Source organism: Phoca vitulina, unplaced genomic scaffold, assembly GCF_004348235.1.
Source record: "Phoca vitulina isolate PV1807 unplaced genomic scaffold, GSC_HSeal_1.0 scaffold68, whole genome shotgun sequence".
Taxonomy (NCBI): Eukaryota; Metazoa; Chordata; class Mammalia; order Carnivora; family Phocidae; genus Phoca; species Phoca vitulina.
In genome coordinates, this window is record NW_022589771.1 from 857,773 (window position 1) to 874,733 (window position 16,961).

Consider the following 16,961-nt stretch of genomic DNA (forward strand, 5'->3'; position numbering starts at 1 on the left):
CCTGGTCTAGGTGTGAGCCCCAACCCACCTAACTGAGAGGACCAAGGAGACCACTCAGAAGGTGGCAAGCTCTTTGTTCAAAAGGCTAGCCCATTCTCTGGGAGGTCTTCCCCGCTCTTCATCAGACGGAATGGGCAATGAGCTGAGTAAGTTTACTTGTCTTTTTTCAAAGGTTAGACAAAAAATTATTATATATTTCTGGGAGCCATAGATGTCTAAGATTGTCCTGCTTTTTCCTCCTTGTGTTTTCCATACCTCTCCGAGCTCCATCCACAGAAAAGTGTCTTCACTTTTAACACCATAAAAACCCAGAGAGGCAGAGTAGGTCTGAATTTCAACTTCTCAGAATAGTAACAGAGTTTCAGCGTGACCCTGAATGGTTTCGTTTGAGAATGAGCTCGTTGCCATCATCTGCTCAACTCCCCAACACAATTTATCTGTAATATCGCTAGCCCCCCTGGAAGCCAGTGTGACTGCAAGTGGGAAACCAATTCTGACAAATGACAGAGGAAGTCCTGTCCTCCCCAGAGCATGCTTGCCAAGCCTCAGACTTGAGTGAGTCTGCCTGGGTTCATGTGCCAGCTCTGATTTTCTGGGTGATCTTGAAGTAATGATTTAACTTCTCCATGCTTTGGTTTCCTTGCCTGCAAAATTTAGATAATGCTCTCTTCCTGGGGCACCTGGCTGGCTCGGTAGGTACAACATGTGATTCTTGATCTCAGGGTTGTGAATTCGAGCCCCAGGTTGGATGTAGAGATTACTTAAAAATGAAATCTTAAAAAAAAAAAAGTACTCTCTCCCTTATATGTTTGTGAGGACTGAGTGAATTGATATCCATAAACCATAGTGCCCGACACATAACAAATGCTCAATAAATGTTAGCCAAGGTTAATGTTACTATATTAGCTATTACTAATGTGGTAAGCAGTCATTTCCTGAGCTTCTGTTACTTCATCTGTGAAATGGACAGGAGCCAGGAATGACACCCATGTCACTTCCTGCTCTGGCATCTTGAGTTCTGGCTCTCCTATCTTGCTGGGTCCTTTGGGTTTTTTTAATTGTTGTTGTTGTTTGGTTTTGGTTTTGGTTTTGGTCAGGCAGCACTGCGAACAACCAGGCAAGCTGTAAGTAATAGGAGTTTCTTTGGTCTCCTCTAGACGCAATTGGAAGAGTGAATCTCATTACAGTCATCAACTCGGGGGCCAGTTTGGAGATTACTCTGGAGGAGGTATTAATGTCCTAGAGCCACTGTAACAAATGACCACAAACTAGGTGGCTTAAAATAACAGAAAGTTATTCTCTCACAATTCTAGAGACCAGAAGCCTGAGATCAAGGTGCCTGCAGGGGGTTTCCTCCTGGAGGCTCTCTGGGAGAATCCACTGCATGCCTGTCTCCTAGCTTCTGGAGGCTGCCTGCCCTCATCAGGATCCCTTGTCTTGTGGATGTATTATTCTAGTCCCTGCCTCTGTCTTCACACCTCCTTCTTCTCCATGTCTCTGTGTTTCAAATCTCCCTTTGCCTTTCATTCATGATTTCTCTGATAAAGATACCTGTCATTGAATTTAGGGTTCACTCTAAATCCACGATGAGCTCCTCTAGAGATCGTTAATTACATCTGAAAAAAAAAACTTTTTTAAGTAAGGTCATTCATAAGTTCTAGATCAGGACTTGGACATATATTTTGGGGGGACACTATTCAACCCACTATAGGTGAATAGCATCCTGCTTAGTTTGGGCCCAGTATGAAGTGAGATCCTGCTACTTATCTTGTGCCATAGGTGGATAAACCAGGCTGCTTTCCAGATTCTCTCATTGGGGTGTTAAGTCAAAGTACATAACTAGACAGCCCCAAAGTACTTCTTCCTTTTCATCCAAAGCAAACCACAGGCACAGCCACACACTTGGCAGCATCTTCCGGACATCTGCTGTGTCGGATGCTGTTCGAGGTAGCGGGATCCAGTAATGAACAAAAGCAGACAAGAGCCCCACCCCCGTGGAGCTGACAGCCTAGTGAGAGAGGCAGAAAATAAATGAAATAAATACATATTAAAATATAACATGTTAGGGGCGCCTGGGTGGCTCAGTCGTTTAGGCGTCTGCCTTTGGCTCAGGTGATGATCCCAGGGTCCTGGGATCGAGCCCCGCATCAGGCTCCCTACTTGCAGGGAGCCTGCTTCTCCCTCCCTCTGCTGCTCCCCCTGCTTGTGCTCTCTCTCTCTCTCTCTCTGTCAAATAAATAAATAAATAATCTTTAAAAAGAATATAATGTGTTAAATGTGATGGGTACTATTGAGAAAAATAAAGCAGAAAAGGAAGGGGGGATAGGCAATACCAAGGGGCATGCATCTGTATGTATGTGAGTGTGTGTGCATGAGAGAGAAAGAGAGAGAGAGAGAGATGTTTTAAACAGGTGTCCAGGAATGCCTTCATCCTCAGGGGACACTTGAGTAAAGACCTGAAGAAGGTGACAGACAAGCTGTGTGAGTATATGGAAGAATGCTGTTTTGGGCAGAGGCCCTGAGAGGTGCGTGTGTCTGGGGTGTTTCTGGTCCACAAACAGCCCAGAGGCCTACGGCTCTAGGGGGTGGGCTGGAGGGGGGAGCGGTAGGGGGGATCTGAGAGGTAAATGGGGTGGGGAGGAGGTCAGGGAGCCCTTGCGATGGTCCTGGCTTAAGCAGGGAGTATCTGGACACGGTTCCAGCACCCAGACATCCGTGATCACGCAGTTAAGCTACGGACCTCTGCAGTCACAGGGAGAAGCTTGGTTACTCATGTTTATAGCATCCTCCTCTTTCACGCCTTGAAAACAAATTCCATGTTAAATTTTTTTTTTTCAAAAGCAAACTCAAGGGGCGCCTGGGTGTCTCAGTCGTTAAGCGTCTGCCTTCGGCTCAGGTCATGATCCCAGGATTCTGGGATCGAGCCCCGCCTCGGGCTCCCTGCTCAGCCAGGAAGCCTGCTTCTCCCTCTCCCACTCCCCCTGCTTGTGTTCCCCCTCTCGCTGTCTTTCTCTCTCTGCCAAATAAATAAATAAAAATCTTAAAAAAAAAAGCAAACTCAAACTTTAAGAATTCAAAACCCAATAGATCTCATCTAGCAATTCTACTTCTGAATATATACCAAAAGAATTGAAGGCAGGGACTCATATGAATGCTGTTCTTAGTAGTAGTATTCATAATCACCAAAAGGCTGAAACAACCTGTGTCCAACGAGGGATGAATGGATAAACAAAAATGATCTATACATACAATGGAATATTATTCAGCCTTGAAAGGGAAGGAAATTCTGACATTCGCTACAAGTAGATGAATGAACACTGAGGACATTGTGCTAAGTGAAACAAAAGGACAAATACTGCATGATTCCACTTATATGATGTATCTAGATAAACATTCATAGAACAGAAGGTAGACTAGAGGTTATCGGGGCAGAGGGAGAGGACAATGGGAATTACTATTTAATGGATACAAAGTTTCAATTCGGGATGATGAAAAAGTTCCGGAGGTGGATGGTGGTGATGGTTGCACAACAACGTGAATGTATTTAATGCCACTTAAAAAAGACTTAAAAATCCAGTTATGGAATAAAAAGCACAGCACAGGGAAAAGAGTCAATGGCATCGTAATAGTGATGTATGGGGACAGATGGTAGCTACGCTTCTGGTGAGCACAGCATAATTTACAGAGTTGTTGAATCGCTGTGTTGTACACCTGAAGCTAATGTAACATTGTGTCAACTACACTTCAAGAACAATTACTTGAAGTGTTTAAAATGGTAGATTTTGTTATTTGTATCTTACCATGATTTAAAAAAAATAAAAATCGATTTTTAAAAACAAAAATACCCCAATGCATCTTATTCCCTTGGGAAAATATACTTTTTTTTTTTTTTTGTCTCCAAAACAATCTCTTAGAAAATAATATCAACAGCAATAATATCTTGTAGCTTCTAAATCAGCTTTGGAAGTTGCGGGGTACTTTGTGGAACAGAGAACAGGAAACAGGGTCTGTCTAAACACAAGGGAAGGAAACAGTCATTTCCCTGCTTGTCTTCAGCACTGTTTATGTAAAAATATTCTGCCCTCTGAGATGTTTTGACTTTTGGTATCCTCCTCCTAGGCAAGCCGGAAACCCTGAGGGTTGACATCTTTACTCTTTGTTTCTAAGCAACGACTGAAAGTCAGCATACGAAAAAGAATTTTTAATTAAAGAGAACAGAGCAAGAAATAGAATCTCAATTTTATCTCTTTCCCACATCACCTCCCAGGCAGGAATTCAGGCACTTGAAGCTATGCAAATTTTCCCAGTTTATAAACCAAGGACTTAATTACGTTTCTTAAGATTTCTATACCCTTTGGCAAATTATTTCCTCTGTCATAAACATCTTCCTTGGATCCCAAAAAAGTTTAAGAAATAATTATAACATACTTGATAACACAAAAGTCCTTTGAATTGAAAGCCCTTGAATCAACAGCAGTTTATTTCTGTTACTGTATTTTAATTCTCCTACTTGCAGAAAGAACTCAAATTTAAAAAAAACAAACATACACACACTTTTATTCTGTATCACCAATGAATTTTTTTTTAAAGATTTTATTTATTTATTTTGACAGAGAGAGAGAGACAGTGAGAGAGGGAACTCAAGCAGGGGGAGTGGGAGAGGGAGAAGCAGGCTTCCTGCTGAGCAGGGAGCCCGATGTGGGTTCCATCCCAGGACCCTGGGAGCATGACCTGAGCCAAAGGCAGACGCTTAATGACTGAGTGACCCAGGCGCCCCACCAATGAATTTATTTTTCATTAAATATATTTTCAGCAAAAACATGCATAGCTATTAATTTTCATTACAATTTGTGGAGTTCTACTCCACCTCCTTGAGGGTAGAGTATTTACATAAATCTCTTGGAACTCTTCTGTTAAGGAGACTTGCTTATGCTCCTCATTCAATATTTATTGATATCAGTATGAACTCATTGATGTTTATTATATACCTTGGGTTATGATCCAGAACTACTTGATATTGTCGCTCAAATTGTCACTGCTCTGCCAGGCCATGTGTTCTTACATATGCTTGGCAGAAGGAAGAACAAAAGAAAACAAAAAGACAAAACTGAGTGTTTACTGTGTGCAGGCGCTCTCTTGGGTCCTTCTTGTCTTTGAAACTTACTTTAGCAGCATTCAGTGTCTGAATTCCTTGTACCCGCAGGAGCACAAGTTCTAGTTTTCTAACCAGATGGTTACTTTACACCAGTTACCTAACTTCTCCGAACCCCAGTTTCTTAATCTGTAGGATAAGGATAATGCCTATTTGCAGGGTTGGGATGAGGATTAAATCGATAGTTTATGAAATTATTTGCTCCACAAAAGGAGGAAATGAGTCTAATTATATGAGGTGCCTGGAATAGGCAGCCATAGAAAGGAGAATGGTGGTACCAGGAGCGGCAGGAGAGGGGAATGGGGAGTTTGTGTTTAATGGGACGGAGTTTCACTTTGGGACGATGAAAATGTTCTGGGGGTGGGTAATGGGGATGGATTCGCAACAGTGTGAATGTACTTAAGGCTGCTGAGTTGTATGTGAAAATGGTTAAAACGGTAAATGTTGTTATGCATATTTTACCACACAGAAATATATGTTCATTGTTGAAAATTTAGAAAACATTTTTTAAGTGTTTTAAATCCTTACTGGGGCACCAGGCTGCTCTGTCAGTAGAGTGTGGGACTCTTGATCTCGGGGTTGTAAGTTCGAGCCCCATGGTTGTAGAGATAAAAATAATTTAAAAAATCTTTTCAAAAAATCCTTGGTCGTCCCACTACTCAAGTGGCCACTTCTGTTTTGTCATTTTTAGCCCAACCTACTCATCCAATTTTGTTCTTTTAACATTATATGTATGTATTTCCCCAGGCTGCTCAAAATTCAACAACCATTTTTATTAGCTGTATGATATTCCACCATCACTGATTAGTTGTTGCCATGTTTTGGCATATTTTTCAGCATTATAAGTAACACTGTAATGAACATCTCTCTGTGAATTAATAAATCTTTAATATAGACCCAGAAGGAGAATTACTGAGCCAAGAGGTGATCATTTTTAAGGCGCGGGGTAACCTGACTACATTGTCACAGGCTACCTTGAAAAGACACTCGTTTTAAGGCACTCAAGGGGTTGTCCAACGTTATATATAGTCCTGTACTGTTGTAATGTTGTCTGCTAATGTTGTTCTTTGACCTGCCCTCCCCCTCTGTTATACTCAGTGTCTTCTTTAATCATTTGTATGAAATTGTATATAGTAAGGTTATTAATTTTCCCTCTCTGCCTTTAACTAGGTTTAATTATTGTCAAACATCTGTTGCTTTTAAGAAAACAAAATGTGGAAATATTTTTATTTCTGAAGTTCGTTGATTTTTTTTTTCCCATAGAGCACATGTAAATTCCCATAAATCACAAACAGCAAGCTCCAGTTCTCAAACGCAGCGTCAGTGGGGCGCGAAGGAACAGATGCTATTTAAGCAAGTCGTCCCCGCCCCCCCCCCCCCCCCCCCCCCCCGCCCCAGGCCCAGGTCTGTCGCCGGGGCAACTGATAAACCAGCATTCCTTCCCCGGACCCTGCGCTGGCTATGGTGGCAGCTGCGCTCGCGCGCCCCCTCGAGCCCTGCAGCCTGGGGACGTGTCCTCGGGGCCGGACATCGGCGGCTCCAGGCTCATCCAGGCGCTTTCTAAGCGCGGCTCCAGGCTAACCCGAGGCAAATCCCTCGCACCCCCACGGGGAGTCATGTTCTTTCCCAAGCCTCGCGACGCGCTCTCCTCTCCGCGGCCTTCCACTGCCTGGAAGCGCAGCCGCGTCTCCACCCTACTCGGTTAGCGCAGCGCCGTCGGGGCGTCCCGGGAGCCCGCGCTCCAGCACCGCAGGCAGGGCAGGGTCCAGAGGGTCCCGAGACGTCTGTAGCCGCGCCCCAAAACCGCGCGGCCGCTTAAAAGGGGTGGACGTGAGAGCCTCCGGAAATCTGGGCACCTAGACGCCCCCGCAGGAACCAGAACCCCTAGGGGCCGCGGGGAGCCCCAGAGGGGCGGGAAGAAGCCAGGGACTCCTTCGCACCCGCGCCCGGCGGGGGAGGCCCCTGGGCAAGCGCCCCGCCACCCCCGGCCCCAGAGGGAGAGTGCCCTACAGAAACACCCCCGTCCCCGCACGTGTCCTCCTTCCCGCGTTTCCCGAGTCACTTCCCGCCGCCCGTTCCCCAAGCTTCCTCGCCCCCGCCCCTGGCGACCCTCCCTGGGTTTCCTTTGTCCCCTCCACACCCTCGCCCCGAGCTTCCTGAGTCCTTTCCACGGATATTTCCCCCCCTCCCCCATCTCACCCCCGCGCTGCGCCCCTTCTGGAGCTTTTCCCGTCCCCTCCCCCCCTCCGGCTTCCCCGTCCCTTCCCGGAGCCTCCCCAGCGCCCTCCCCGCCCCCTCCTCGGTTTCCCTTGTCCCCTCCCGCCCCGCCCCCGTTTTTAAACCTGGCGCCGAGCGCACTGGTAGGTGAGCGCCCTCGCCCGAGCGGTTAGAGGCGCGGCCGTGTCGCTGGCGCCGCCGGAGAGGCGCTGGCTGCGCGGGCACCATGAGACCCGAGGCGGCGGCCGGAGCCCGGGAGGCGCGGGGGCGCGTCTGTCACTGCCCCGCGGACGGTCTCCGGAGGCCACCGCCGCCGCGCGGGCCCGAGAGGTGAGGGTGTCCCCGCGGCCCCCTGGACGCGTCGAGAGGCGCGCGGCGCGTCGGTGCGGCGAGCGCAGAGCCGGATGTTCCAGCGCCGCGGAGCCCCCCGACCCCGGGCGGAGCCCCGGAGCTCGACGGCGACGCCGCGCAAGTTCCTTAGCCTTAGACGGGGATGCACAGTCCTCTCCATTTTCCGCGCACGGTGCCGAAGTGTGGAGGCCCAGGAAGCGCCCCGCGAGCAAATGGGCCAACGCTTCCATTCATAGATCTGAAATTCACTGGGCTGGGAACGTTGGACTCTCGGGGCCTCTCAGCTAGCCTTGTTTCAGGGGATCCCCTCACCACGCGGACTGTCACACTCTCGATGACAGTCTTTGTTTGCCCTGCGCTTTCAAGGGAGTACAGTTAAAGTGTGGAAGGGGCTGGGTGGCTAGGCAGCCAGAGAGGAGAAACCCATCCCCAACCCCAACCCCCTTTCGCATCGTAGAACCTGTGGAATCATCTCCGCAGGGTCAAGATCCTTCAACAGCAGAGGGGGTGCGGTTGAAATTAATGAGCAAAAAAGTCGCCAGCTACAGTGGGGAATCAATTGAATAATCCAGTCAGGTTGGGAAAGAAATCTCTCAACTAATGTGTCCCCTGATAATTGCATCAGATTTGGGACTTCTCAAAGCCAGTGAAGGCAGAGAACTGAGAATGTGGCAGGAGAAAAAAAAAAACAAAAAACGAAAAAAAACAAACCACAAATGGCATGGGTTTATCCACAGACCGAGAACTTGAGAGAACTTTCTGCGGTATCCAGTGACTCTTTCTCAGGCAAACATTGGAATTGATAAGAATGATAACTCTTATGATATACTTTTAAAAGACAGCAGAAAATTCTGGGGTTCACCTCTGGTCCCTGCCTTTCCAGCCCCACACCGTGGAGACCTTGGATCCTCACACCCCAAGAAGCTGAGCTGACCAGAACTGGAAGCCGGGTAAGGTTAAGGTGGGCATTGTGGTATCGAAGGGTTCAGCCAGAAAGTGGCACAACTAAAAAATGACCATGAAAGGCCTCCTCAGCTTGTCCCTCCCTTGGTCCTCTAATGCAGAAGTGCCTGTGGGCCTGGGAGAGGGAACCTGGGTGAGCCTGCTGTTGATCAGACCTGATCACGTGTATAGATTGGGCTCCTGCTTGCTTCTTTCTTGAAAAGCAAAACCACTATGGCGTAGCTCTTTCAAGGGCATTTTGAGAGTTCTAGAAAAGAGCAATTGAGAGAGATTTCTTTATGTTGAGTACCCCCCCCCCCCCCGAAACCAGCAGGTAGAGAGAGGAGGGGAGAAGGCTGCCCCAGTCTCCCTTCTGTGTGTACCATTACTGGTGGGCTCATACCACAGTGCAAATAAGGGCAGAGACCAGTCTGGGGTGCCCAGAAGGTGTGGTTTGAAGCCCCCACCCACCATCTGGCCCTTTCTGAAGCACTTTTGCCCAGTCTGCAAGCACTCCTGGGGTAATTCATGTTGTCTGAGCAAATACTCTCCAGCCGAGGGCTTTGTGGGTAAAGATTAATCTCCACCACAATTCTTTTGTTTCCTGCACTGGTAACTAAATTGCTTTATGCTTTTGAAGTAATGGCTTGCTTTCATAGAATTTACCTTTCCTTTTTAAAAAAATCTTAAATTGTAAGTTGATGTCTTTTATAATGCTGAAGAGCTAATCAGGCTGGGAAGGATCATGCATTTAATTTACCAAACATGTGGTATATGTTATGTGGGCAGTTATTTGTAATATGATAAGAAACTCAGGTGCACGAAAGCTGACCTTTGACTGTATTTTGATATTCAGGCTACTTTATTAAATTAGCCCAGATAATGGAAGTTTTAATTGTTGCTGTTATTTTAAAAATGAAACAAATGCAATCTATATCAAATTAACGAGGGATATGATTTTGTAGCCCAAGTTACTCTTAAATACGTGCAATATCTAAATAATGGAAAATAATCAACACCTTTTGCATTCAAACTTAAGTTCTTAAACATAAGCCCTTTAAAAGGTGCTTGGGAGAGGGAGAAATTATAGTTCACAATTACCCAATTTTTTGTTAAATGAAATGTATATGGAGCCTATCAGTTGTTGCAAGAATAAAAATACAATAGCACAGTATAGTATGCAAGGCAGATGGGTTTTTTCCTCTTATGATGAGAAGGATATTTGTGAGAAAAATGATTACTTGCAGAAAAGTGTTCAGCTGTAGGAAGTTGCTAGTTGATCGTCAGCATGGCACAGTTGTGTCCGTGGATTTTGGGGGTGGGGGGTGCTCTGAGGGGGCTGTAGCGCACGCTGCCCCGCTTGCCCGGCCAGCTCTTTGCAGAGCCCAGCGGGCCAGGCGGAAAGGACAGCACCGGGCGAGCGCAGGTTCTAGGTACCGCGCACTGTTCCGGGAGCCCGGGCAGGCGGAGCGCAGCCTGGCGCGGGGAGGGAACGCTTCTTGCTCAACAGCGCCCTCTCCCGACAACGCGGGAGAATGCCTTGGCTCTAGAGCCGGGTTGTGTATTTCCCCCGGAAAAATTCGAGGGCTGCGTTCGAGGCCCTGTGCCCTGAGCACTGGGGTCACCCTCACCCATTTGGTACCCCTACCTCCCTTTGGGAGCTGTCTCCCTCTCCTGCCTGGGGGAAATGAAGGACAGCCTAAGCCTTTGTGGACCTCTGTTACATTTCGCTCCTGGCCACTTGCCCACCTTGCAAGGGAGGGCACCTAAAAAAGAGGTGTCTGCTGGGCTCATCCTCCCATTTTACAGGCTTCCCACACCATCGCTTTATCGGGGTCAGAAGCTGCATGGGGAGGAGAACGGGCGACTCTAATGATTAAAGTCTGCTTGTATCTCTTCTCTTACTCCTAAGGACACATACACACACACACACACACCTTTCCTTGTATACATTGCTGATCCCCTTGAATTATCCAAGTGTGAATGTGTAGACATTTCTGTCATCAGAAAATGATCTTTAATTGGAAGACATTTGTGGCATACAGTTTTTTTTTTTTAAAGATTTTATTTATTTATTTGACAGAGAGAGAGAGAGCGAGAGCAGGAACACAGGCAGGGGGAGTGGGAGAGGGAGAAGCAGGTTTCCCGCTGAGCAGGGAGCCTGATGCGGGGCTCGATCCCAGGACCCTGGGACCATGACCTGAGCTGAAGGCAGACGCTTAACCGACTGAGCCACCCAGGCGCCCCGTGGCATACTTTTTTAAAGCTATGTATGTTGGGGGTAAAGTTTTACAGTTTTTAAAGGCATATTGTATGTTTCACAGTGTCTGGTCAGAATTACGCACTTAAAGGAAGCTGTCTTTCTGTGCTAACACTGTCTTTTGGTGTCCACCAAAGTTTGCACCGTGGCATTAGATGCGCTCCCCTCACAGGATATAAAGTCACTCTGACAGCCCAGGATGGCTTACTGTGGTAGTGAGCAATTAGGGGTATTTCATAATTACAAACAGAACCTAACACGGACATGAGGCTCTGGAGTCCTCAAAAAGCGAACTTCATTTTGGAAGAGATTTTGTTCCAAGAGCCTCATTTTCCTTCCCTAACTTCACTCACCCAGGCATATTGTAAAAAATACGGTTGGTAAAATATAATGACATTTACTCACGAAGGCCACACACCTATCACTGCGGGATAGAATGGGTGTGATGATCGTTGGTGACAAACCATCCTCACAGTCCTTCCTTGTCCTGCTCTAGCAGATTTTGTCTCACTCCCGATCTGCTTTCTGCTAGACTCCATGCAAACCCAAGGGCTGGGGTTTCTGATCCATTGCCCCAGGCCATTTCAGCTCACTTTCAAGCTGTTCCCGGATGGTCTGTCCCAAGACGACCCACTTTCCGCTTTCCATAGTAACTAAAATTTTCAGAGCTCTGAGATCAAATGTCAATTACCAGCTTTGCAGCCTCTCAGATCATCTGACCACAGTTCAGGCCAAGTTCACTGAGAGTCAGGACCTCACGAATTTGGGTAGAATGGGGTCAGTCCTGGACAGGCAGGTGTGACTGTCCCTTCACCTCCCTAGCGCCGATGCTGGTCACAGCATGGACAAGCCTGGCTCTCTCTCTCTCTCTTTCTGCTTGTATCTTATCTCCATCAATGTTGCCCTTAGTGGCTCCGACTGGCTTCCCTTTCCTCCACTCGTGATATTCAAGTGGTCAAGTGGTTTTTTGCCCTTGGGATCCATCTTTCCTTGCCTTCCTGTCACTGTTCAGACCTTTATCCCTTCTTGCCCCGTGCCTCTGAGCCCTTACCTCCCCAATCTAGGCTGTGCACTGCTCCCCGGGGCCTCCATTATCCTTAAAATACAGATCTGACTGTTAAACTCCTGGCTCAAAAACCAGCAATGGTCTCTAGTGCTGTCTCCAGAATGAAAACCAGGCTCAAAAGTAGGTATTCAAGGTATCCTGTAATCGGGACTCAGCTTCCTGCTGGAGCCCATTAAATAACACAGCTTCTCCTTCATTCCACACTGGGCTCCTCACCTCTCCCCACCTATGCTCTCTGTTTTCTGGCCCCTCAGAATTTGATGTTCCCCTCCGCCAGGAATGGTCTCAGACTTGCACACCCAAATGCTGCTGACGTCTCCGCTAGGCCCTCTGTGAAGCTTTTCTTCCTCCTTGCCTAGAATCGTTGGCATCTTGCTGTACGAGGCTTTGTAGTGTAGTCATTTGCCTACGTGTGTCTTTTCCCGTTAGATTGAAAAAACCTGAACTGCAGGACTGCGTCAGACTCATCTTTCCATCTTTGAATCCCTCACAGTGCCCAGGACATTGCTGACAACAGGAAGAGAAAGAGGGGCTTATCAAATACTGTGAGGGTGTTTAAACTGTCTCTAAAATTGGTATTGATACTAAGAAGTGCAGACTACTTGGATTTTCTTTTTTAGAATTTCAGGATGCTAAGGTTGTTGACTATGAGGTTCTTGACCACGTCTGTGTTTGTACGTGTCTGTCTTTACAGCTTGAACCTGAAGGTGACCAACAAACTCCGGGATCAAAGGGGGCCTTTGGGTTTCAGCATCCTGTAAGGTAACATGACCTCACAGTAAGAAATAGATTATTTCCTTTTAATAGAGGCATAAATACACTTTAATGTCTTCAACTGTGCACATTCTCAACAAAGTAGAAAATAATTCAGTATATTCTCTAATATTTAGTTATTATTACCCCAAGAAACTTCAAGGATCTTTTGTTGGATTTCTGGAATCCATTCTGGAATCATTCATTCATTCATTCGTTCATTCAGTGTTCTAGTTGCAAATTGGATTGACCTCTTTCCTTTGTCTTTTTTAAAAATTTTTTTAAATTTTTATTTTTTTTAAAGATTTTGTTTATTTGACAGAGAAAGAGACAGCCAGAGAGGGAACACAAGCAGGGGGAGTGGGAGAGGGAGAAGCAGGCCTCCCGCTGAGCAGGGAGGCTGATGCGGGGCTGGATCCCAGGACCTGGGATCATGACCTGAGCCGAAGGCAGACGCTTAACAACTGAGCCACCCAGGCACCCTTTCCTTTGTCTTTTGTTTTTACCTCTCATTACATATTATGTCTTGTGTTAAATTCAACGGAATGTGAATTGTATATGTGTGTCTGCTGATCTACTTAAATATTTAAGCCCATTCCGATTTCTCTCCCAGGACATCAGTTAGTATATCGTCCAGAGCAAAGTAAACCTTCAAAACGTGTGTGACCGAATGAGGGGCCGGGTGGATGGCTCCACTGCGGTTGGCTCCTCCAGGCTTTCTGAGCTCCCACAGTCCTGGGGGACTGTGTCCTGCTGTGTCCCTCTTACATTTCATCCACTTTGGGCAGGTGGCTCACGCTCAGGATTTTTATCTGTTTCTCGGTCTCTTTCTCTCCCCATCCTGGAAGAGTATTTTTACCCTGGTTATCCTGGAAGACCGAAAGCTTTAGTAAAATCCAAAGATCCTAATTGCTAGAGATAAAATCGAAAGCCCTTCAGACTGGTCAAAGAGTGATTTTTGGAAAAGGGAAACTTTCCTCGTGCCCTGACACCAGTGGTCTTTATTCCCCACAGGATCACTCGGGAAGCTTTAAAAATACAGACTCTGGGTGGCTCCCCGGGGGGTGCTGACGCACTCAGTCTGGGCAAGGCCTACGTGTCTGTATTTTCACAGGCTCCCCGGCTGATCCCAACGTGCATCGGGGTTGAGGGCCACCACCCTCCTTCATGCCCTGTGAGCACCACTTGCCCCGCACACCCATGCACCTGCTTACCACAGACACTCTGCTGCTCCCCAATGTTTGATTCACTGAAAATGCAGGGACTGGTGAAGCGTGCATTACAAACCAAGGACACAAGTTTATTTTATCTTTTTATTACAAAAAATTTCAAACTTACACACAAGGGGAGAGAATAGTCACTGGCCTCCACATGGCCATCTCCAGCCTCAATAATTATCAACAGTCTTCAGATCTGATCGTGTGTATCACCCTCTCCCAATTATGTTTTTATTATTGTTAGAATATTTTTTTTAAGATTTATTTATTTGAGAGAGAGAGAGCACAAGTGGGAGGGGCAGAGGGAGAGGGAGAGAGAGAATCCCAAGCAGACACCCCACTGAGCACAGAGCCCGACCCTGGGCTCAATCTCATGACCCTGAGATCCTGAACTGAGGTGAAACCAAGAGTTGGATGCTTAACCGACTGTGCGCCCCCAGGCGCCCCTGTTGTTAGAATTTTAGAGCACTTCCAGACAGCCCACAAATTCAAATTCCCCTGTAAATACTTCAGCATTACAGCTAATTTTTAATATGGCCAAACCTAAACTATGTTTATGTTTCTGTCATTACTTGTGTTTTATATAATATTCTATATATATAATATATATTATATATAATATATAATTATATTATATTCTGTCATTATTTGTATTTTATATAATATAGAAATATATATAAATTAATATATTTAATATATTTATATATAATAATATATATTCTATATGTAGAAATTATATATATATATATATAATGGTTTTCTTTTTCTCTGTTTGTTGCAGAGTTCCTCAACCCGAGCACTATTGACACTTGGAGCTGGATAGATCTTTGTTGTAAGGGGCTGTGGTGGGCATTATGGGATGTTTACCAGCATCCCTGGCCTCTGCGCACTACATGCTAGGGGCTTCTTCTCGGTTGAGGCAACCAGAAATGTCTCCAGACATTGCCAAGTGTGCTCTGGAGGTTGAGAATCCCTGGCTTATCAGAAATCCTAGGAAGTTCAGAATTGTCATGCATTATTTATAGTAGGGCATTCTCTCTCCCTCTCTCTCTTTTCTTTTCTATCCAAAAAGAGAGAAATTGCAATCAGCTTTGCAGGGGTGCACGGCTGGCTCAGTTGGTAGAGTGTGTGACTCTGGATCTCGGGGTTGTAGGTTTAAGCCCCATGTTGGGCATAGAGATTACTTAAAAATAAAAAAGAAATCAGCTTTGCAAATAAGTAGTGGTCAAACGATAATCCCTCTCAGTTCCTCAGAAGACCTCAGGAAAAAATGCAAATAAATTAGTGAAAGGCATAAGAATAAGGGGTTATGGGGAGAGTGAAGGGTATTTTAAATACTTTCCATGTATAACTGTAATCCTAAATTCTACAAAACCTGAATTTAGAGTTCCAAGTTTATATATTTAGGTTCTTTCCCTTCCTTTCTTCCTCCCTCCCTCCCTTCCTCCCTCCTTTCCTCCCTCCTTTCCTTCCTTCTTTCCTTCCTTCCTTCCTTCCTTCCTATTCTTTAGACACATAGTCAGGGTTACCGTTTTCTGTTCTGGCAAAGCTAGGAACCCACCCCTACAGCTTCTCTGTAGCAACGTCCAGAAAAATTAGCTGCTTCTCTAGACTGTGGTTCCAGAGTCCTATTTCCTCCAGAGCCCAAAGGTCACAACATTCCCTATCCTTGGGGGTGCTAGGGGGAGTGGGGCCTAACCTAAATAGGACATATATTCTCCAGGATAAGTGACATTCTCTGTTTGATCAGAATGAGACTCTTCATCTTGAAACCCAGGGTTTTAATTTCCTTTTACCTTCATGGAAGCACCCCCTTTTTCCCGTGGTGGTCTAAATCGATCTGCTCACTCCGATTATAGCTTGTTTCTGAACTGGTGTGTAGGGTTCCTTTTGCCAGGTCTCTCCACCTGCCCACGTTTTTGTGTTCTGATGATTTAGAAAACACTCTGCACAGTGAAGGCAAGATCAGAGAGGGAGATTGGGAGTTAGATGCCTCTAGGGAAGAGGACCCGCTAGATGGAGGTTAGCCTATTTCAGGGTGATTAATGGTGTATTTGTTTCTTAAATATTAGACTTTATTTACCCATTTCAAAGCGCCAAGAGTATCTGCAGAGTTCTGGGGAAAAAGTGCTGGCCAGTTTCCCAGTGCAAGCCACAATTCACTTCTACAATGACGAATCTGACTCAGACGATGAAGAACAAGAGGAAGAAACCCAGTCTTCCAACCTTCAGAGTCAGGCGGAGAATGGCCCAGGATGGAAGGACAGAGGTCAGCTGACAGACCCAGGATGGAGTTCTGTAGGGCAGAGTGGCCTCGGTGGTAAGGGTCCGCTCCCTCATGGTGACTCTCTGGGGGGCACAGAGCATGCCTCGCCCAAATAAACGGGGTCTCTCTCCCACACCAGACTTGGCTCACATGTGCTCTTGGGGACAGCTGTGCATTTCCCCTGGTGTACAGGGTTCGGGGACTATCTCTGGCCAACAAGAGCTTAGCTTGTAACTTTTCCTGCTCCTGGTGATTCTCTTCGGGGCACTCATGCATACCATTGGGAAAGGAATCAGGAGGTTTGTGTTGACGTGGGTTGTTATCAGATGGTACCAACTTTCAAGGCACATTCACATTTTTATTCTGCCATCCAATGACAGATTATTCCAATATAGATTAATAACCCACCGATGTCTCTCACTTCACCTCAGACTCATTATGTAGCTATTTCTACTTTTGTAAACAAAAGGATTTAGACATTGTCCAAGGGTGGATGTGTTTGCTTAGTGGCATTTCGAAAATATTTATGAAAAATAAAACTGAATAATTTCCGTAAGAGTAACAGAAACTTTAAATATGGATTTCTAGGGGAATAATTCCGGTTTAAAATTTATGATCCTTGTCTAAGGGCTGAGTGTATGAAGATATAGAGAAAAGAGCTTTAACTCTTAGTTGGGAACTGGTTCGGGCTTGTTACTTGAATAAAATAACACTGTTTTCAATCAAATTATCTAATA

General features: G+C 46.1%; 1 protein-coding gene across 1 annotated transcript; it reads left to right on the forward strand.

Moving 5' to 3' along the window:
• The first annotated feature begins 7,595 nt into the window (after nt 1-7,595).
• Nucleotides 7,596-16,639, forward strand: RIPPLY3 (ripply transcriptional repressor 3). The gene is made up of 4 exons (XM_032392692.1): nt 7,596-7,699; nt 8,604-8,670; nt 12,683-12,750; nt 16,031-16,639. The coding sequence occupies exons 1-4, from the start codon at nt 7,596-7,598 to the stop codon at nt 16,338-16,340; spliced, it is 549 nt and encodes a 182-aa protein (XP_032248583.1). The 3' UTR covers nt 16,341-16,639.
• Nucleotides 16,640-16,961: the final 322 nt, after the last annotated feature.

Coding starts and splice junctions, on each gene's coding strand:
- RIPPLY3 (XM_032392692.1), top strand. CDS start 7,596: ATGAGACCCGAGGCGGCGGCCGGAGCCCGGGAGGCGCGGGGGCGCGTC. Junction 8,671..12,682: donor TGACCAGAACTGGAAGCCGG/GTAAGGTTAAGG, acceptor CTGTCTTTACAG/CTTGAACCTGAAGGTGACCA. Junction 12,751..16,030: donor GGGTTTCAGCATCCTGTAAG/GTAACATGACCT, acceptor CTTAAATATTAG/ACTTTATTTACCCATTTCAA.